Raw genomic sequence first — 5,856 nt, forward strand, 5'->3', positions numbered from 1 at the left:
ATGAACCAAACATGAGATAAGTGATGATTATTTAATAATCATTCTTTTATCATGACTACCAAACATAACATTAGCATAAAAAATAATATTTTTTTATAAATGACTCAAATAAAAAATACTTCAAACAAAATAAGATTTGTGAGATCGTTCAACACAATATTTTGCCAAAAATATATTTATAGATCGTATAATGGTTGACATTAATGTCGGTTGCTAGATCTGTTTTGATTCCAACCCTTTCCTTTTCTCTGCCGTACACATGGCCGATCTCCCAGCTGCCGCAGCTACAACAGAATGGCAATCTTTCGAGCACACCGACACATTTTGATCGATTGACTTCATTTTCCTCAGCCTTATGAAATGTTGCCTCAGAATGCTGAGTTTGCTTTGGATTTGATTCGTTCGAGTTTAATGAATCCGCTGTTATGGTAATCCCTTTCGTGTCTGTTTGCATTTTATGTTGTTTCCAGGTGTGTTTTGATCCCGAATTTCTATTGTGTATTTGTGTTGAATGCGTTTGTTTCAATTTGCTTGCTTGATCTTGGCATATGTTGAATTCAAGTGTAGTGGAGTAATCTATCGTACTTAACAATTCTTTTCACGATGTCATGAGATTGGAATGAACAGAGAGTAGGTAGCAAATGCGATATCTTTGATTTTTGTGAGTGTGAGTCTTTTGCGTGAATTGTTTGGGTTAATTTAAAGTGAATGAAGGTATGGCGTGTAATTTCATTCCGTGCATGCCTTAAATAGCATAAGTATATTTTGGGGATAAATTGAACTGAGCTGGAGGGGCATTACTTGTTACTCGATGATTCGAGGCTACTGATACCGACAACGGCAGGCCATGGTGTTTCTTCCTCTTGTTTGTTGTTTATGAAATTATTGTATTTTACCTTGTACGAGGTCCCTTCTCGGAGATCGTTACTTGTGCTAATGCATTTATTATGCTTGAAATTTTCTATACATGTTAGAGTAATAAAAAGTTCTAGAAATTGAACTTTCAAGTTGAAGTGGATTGAAACATCGAGTATGATATTTGTAGAATGCTTTTGACGATTTCCATATTTTACAGATTTCATTCTTGTAAAGATGCAAGAGTTTTGATTTTGGATAATTTTAAGCACGTTTCCCGGAAGTTCTTAATGATTAAGGAAGGCATTAGTGGAATCAAGGTTTCACAGGTCGTCCTCGTTCTCATTGGTTTAGTTTCGGCAACGGTGCTTCTATTGGCATGGACAAATACCACATTTCTCTCCTATCTAATTCCAACCCAGATGTGCATATCGCAACTAGATCAAGGTTTGTCGTTATTCATGATCTTGATCCGATTCACATTCAATTAATGTCACTTTTTGTTGAGCTTTTTTTTAATATGATTTTTGGATGATAAAAATTGTTACGATATTCGTCAGACCCTATCAGTATACTATGTATCTGCGGCTTTTTTTTTCAGATTTTAATCTAGTAATTGCCTGACTCCCCCTTGGCCTGACTCCTGGATTAATGAAGAAATTGTAATTTTATCAGCTGTTTCCAATAATTTCATTCGGTGCCAGGAGTGAAAATTTTCTCAAAGTCAATAATCCTTCATACTTTAGAGATAGTGATTTTTGTAAGAGCTGAAATAGTCGTGGTGCTTCACTTTTAAATGACTATGATGCGTCCCAACTGTCAAATGTGATTTTTTCCTATGATGAACTTGTAAAAATATTAAATTGTGAAGATCAACGTGTTTTTTAAATGACCGCGATTCTCCTTAAATTGCATATTTGCATGTTGGCTACTAATATCAGTTTTCATTTGTCTTCTCTTTCTAGTTTATCCTTTCTTAGTCTTGAATCACTTAAACATCAAAGAGAACAAAATTTAATTTAAAACAACACAGCATAAATAATTTTACTTTTTTTCATATGTGCTACAGTTTTTGTCCATTTGCGAAAGTTACTTTTATGTCACCATTGCAATTTTGAACTATAACGTGATCTGACGTGCCATTGTTGATGACCATCCATCTCGAGAATTATTACAAGGGAAAACAGACGAGGCATGTCTTATATTACCTCAATGAGCGGTTAGAGCATTTTAGTTTGAAGTGACTTGCCTGGTATTAACTATGGATTTTTTTATTTATGCAGCATTTTTCAAAGTAATCCCACCCAATTTTTTATTTATACAGCATTTTTCAAAGTAATCCCACATTCCCACCCAGTGGAGAGCGAACTAGAGACTCTCATTTTTTCCCTAGCCAAGGTTACTGACCAGTTAGATTTTTTTTTTAAAATGAGATTTCCAGTATTTTCGCTTTCCATGTGATTTCGAGCAATTGTCCTGAGTGTGCTCAGTTTTTTCACAGTGTTCACAATAGACTTTATTTCCTTACTCAGATTTTATGGAGTTTCCTCCACTTTGTTTCTTGTAACGGCAGAACTTTGTGATGCTGCTTCTAGAATAATGTTTGAAACGATGTAAGCGATACTTTCTTTTCCTGTCATCAAATCTTACATGAGAGAACATGTCTTTTAAGTTTTGAAAATGTTGTTCTTTCCAAGAATACTTCTACTCCTTCGAACTTCATCCGAATCTTTATTAAGAATCATGCAAGAAGTCAAAAATTTGGTAATTTTTAGTATCTTACTGTAAGTGATCTCATCTTTCAGACATTTCGATGTCACATTGGGGAATATCTCTCTCTTTTGCCATAATTCTGATAAAGAGTGAAAGTCTTCTGGTGACAGATGAATTCCCTTGTCAGTAATTTGGATGGATGAGTGAACTTCAATGCTTCGGGCTATATCCAAGATCTGAATCTGCCAAAATTTTCTAATGAACTGACAGACTTTCATAGCTTATAAGGATAGTTGGTATGTGCTCTGAAATTGGTGTTGCAGAAAAAAGATGTTGATTTTCCTAGATTTCACAGTTTTAACTCTCTTCTGTTGGTGCATAGATCTTTCCAGCGTTTCAGAAAGAATACGACTAAAGACATTTTGAGGAGAAATAATAAAAAGACAATTTACGAGAGAAAATGAGTAGTTGAAATAGACAGAAAGTTTCCTGGTAACATCAGAGGACCCCTGAAACTATGAATCATCTTTCAAAAGAAAGCAAACCAGAAACTTATTCTCTGCTACTGCAAAAAAAGTTTGTAGACAAAGTTCTAGAACAAGGGGTTCGAGTGCTTGTGTATGTTGTGCACTAAGAAATGTATACCTTAGGTACTTCTCATCATACAAAAGCTAAAATGCTAAAGTTCCTAGATGAAGTTGGCCCATTCCCTTGTCTTTTTCTTTTTCTCATTTCCTACCATGAGCAAGATTTATTTTTTATTTAACATGAAGCACACGGGTTCCATATTATGGAGGAAAGGTATTCGGGTTCCTGACATTTTAACATTTTTCAGATTATAACTATGCCAAAGGTAAATGGGTCTTTGACGATAGCTGGCCATTATACTCTGGCTCTGACTGTAAGCAATGGTTGTCGCCAATGTGGGCTTGTCGCTTGATGCAACGCAAAGACTTTGAATATGAAAAACTACGCTGGCAACCCAATGGATGTAGTGCTGAACCATTCACAGCTTCCAAGTTCCTGACGAGGTATATTTTTGTTCTTTCCATAGATGGGTATCAGTTCACTGAAACTTGAAATCATGAAAGTTTACATCGAGTATGGATTTCTCTTCACCCTTTTCAGTTGCAGTGTAGATCAAATGGTAATTGTTGTTTAAGAGTTATTTTTAGAATTTACCTATTGTCCTGAGTCCAGAAGGAATATAACAAAATTCCATCTATGTCAGTGGAATACTTTGTGTTCTATTCTAAGTTATTGTACGCACGGCACTTGGGGAGCGCAAGGAAATTGTACATGCCAAATGTGGGCAACCATTTTTTTAAATTAATTTCATTATAATTAGTACTATTTTGTAGTTTATTAAATATGTAAGATTTGCCTTTTCCTTTAGAGAGAATTATCTTATTTTCTTATAATAGACGGAGTTAAGTAAATAGCAATAGCAATACTGAACCATGAAGTTGTTCGTTCTATGAGTGGTGAAATAACATAGTTATATCTATGTACTTCTGACCTGTTAATTAAAGAAATAAAACTGACTGTAAGATTACATCACCCTGCAATACTTTTAGTTTGGTCCTACAATTTTGAAGTGAGCCTGATCCATAGTTTTTTATTGATTGGTTATGATCCTTATCAGACGTCGTTATTTTTCAGGGAACAGTCTTACATAATTTATAATTTGTTGACTCAATTTTATAATCTTGAACTTTAAATATACTTTTTCCATTGAATATTACTATTTTTTCTTGATACGTCGGGTGAGGAATTCGAACTCGGCACCTTACCACTTATCGGAGAAGGTGGTGCGATTAGCCAAGAGGCTGTTGGCACTATTATATTAGTTGCCCTTCAGAATTTGGCTTTAATTGGAATACACAACCTTTTATCTGCAAAATATCATCTATACCTATGTAATTTTGTATCTTTTTTAAATAAATCTCTGGTATTTTAATTTTTTAAATATTTTTTCATTTGGAGATCTTCTATTTTTAGTGTACAGCTAAATCAATGTTTTACTTGCTGCATGCTGCATTTCTTTAACTTGTTGATATAATACTTGAATTTTTCTCCTGTACACAGAATGAGGAATAAAACTCTGGCTTTTGTCGGGGACTCACTAGGTCGACAACAGTTCCAGTCGCTCATGTGCATGGTGACAAGTGGTGAAAAAAGACCTGATGTTCTCAATGTTGGGTACGAGTATGGTCTTGTAAAAGCCCGTGGGGCCATCAGACCAGATGGATGGGTTTATCGATTCCCCAGTACAAATACCACCATCCTTTACTACTGGTCAGCAAGTCTCTGCGACCTAGAACCCATCGACACATCCAACTCTACCACTGATATCGCGATGCATCTGGATCGACCCCCAGCATTTTTGCATAATTTTCTTCACAAATTTGACGTTCTTGTTCTGAATACTGGACACCATTGGAATAAAGACAAGCTGAAGGCTAATCGCTGGATCATGCACGTTGGGGGCATCCCCGAGATCAACACAAACACGGGAATCACAGATATTATGGATGCAAAAAATTTTACAGTATATAGTATTGTCAAATGGGTGAATACACAGCTCCCAAAATATCCAGGTTTGAAAGTATTTTTCCGTTCTATATCACCCAGGCATTTTTTCAATGGAGACTGGAACACTGGGGGAACTTGTGACAATATCACTCCACTTTCGCATGGAAAGGAGGTTGTACAAGATTATTCCAGTGATGGTATTGCAGCAGGGGCAGTAAATGGAACCAGAGTTAAGCTTCTGGACATTACGGCTCTATCCCAGCTGAGAGACGAAGGTCACATATCTCGTTACAGCATTAGACCGACAACTGGGATGCAGGATTGTCTGCATTGGTGCTTGCCTGGTATTCCAGATACATGGAATGATATTTTATTTGCGCAGCTCTAGTTCTCATGAAGCTCATAGTCACGTAAATTACGATCGCCTTTGATGGTTGAACATTATTTCATTCTTGCTTATTCTTTGGCACCTATAGTGTTAAATGAGAAGATACAAGCTAAAATCTTGACGTGTGCTGTATAAATAAGTATATTAATTGTGTAGATGCTCAACGGACGTGGAAATTTCTTGAATTTAAACTAGTTGATACAATAAAAACATGAAATGAGCCAGCGATCTGAGTTCATAAGCTTAAGCTAAGAGTTTTGCGAGCCCAAGCTTGAAAATCTTATTTCTGAGATCTTTAAATTCCATTTGACTTCAATTGTTTAGTTGAATTTAAATTTAGGTTCGTGAAATCTTACGCACTTTGA

The 5,856-nt window shown here is 35.7% G+C and overlaps 1 protein-coding gene across 2 annotated transcripts; it reads left to right on the forward strand.

Annotated features, from left to right (window-relative positions):
* The first annotated feature begins 200 nt into the window (after positions 1-200).
* On the forward strand, positions 201-5,656 carry LOC140966918 (protein trichome birefringence-like 16). Of its 2 annotated transcripts, XM_073427225.1 has the most exons (5): positions 201-428; positions 754-850; positions 1,076-1,302; positions 3,404-3,599; positions 4,657-5,656. In XM_073427225.1, the coding sequence occupies exons 3-5, from the start codon at positions 1,146-1,148 to the stop codon at positions 5,489-5,491; spliced, it is 1,188 nt and encodes a 395-aa protein (XP_073283326.1). In that variant the 5' UTR covers positions 201-428; positions 754-850; positions 1,076-1,145; the 3' UTR covers positions 5,492-5,656. The 2 variants fall into 2 exon arrangements, with proteins under 2 accessions (XP_073283326.1, XP_073283325.1); XM_073427224.1 differs by lacking the exon at positions 754-850 and having other exon boundaries at positions 202-428.
* The last annotated feature ends 200 nt before the right edge of the window (positions 5,657-5,856 follow it).

The sequence above is a fragment of the Primulina huaijiensis genome, unplaced genomic scaffold (assembly GCF_012295235.1).
Source record: "Primulina huaijiensis isolate GDHJ02 unplaced genomic scaffold, ASM1229523v2 scaffold208252, whole genome shotgun sequence".
Lineage (NCBI taxonomy): Eukaryota > Viridiplantae > Streptophyta > Magnoliopsida > Lamiales > Gesneriaceae > Primulina > Primulina huaijiensis.

What these genes read in the sequence shown, in the direction of transcription:
- LOC140966918 (XM_073427225.1), top strand. Translation starts at nt 1,146, where the DNA reads ATGATTAAGGAAGGCATTAGTGGAATCAAGGTTTCACAGGTCGTCCTC. An exon ending in CATATCGCAACTAGATCAAG is followed by an intron (nt 1,303 to 3,403) that starts GTTTGTCGTTAT and finishes AACATTTTTCAG; the next exon opens with ATTATAACTATGCCAAAGGT. An exon ending in GCTTCCAAGTTCCTGACGAG is followed by an intron (nt 3,600 to 4,656) that starts GTATATTTTTGT and finishes TCCTGTACACAG; the next exon opens with AATGAGGAATAAAACTCTGG.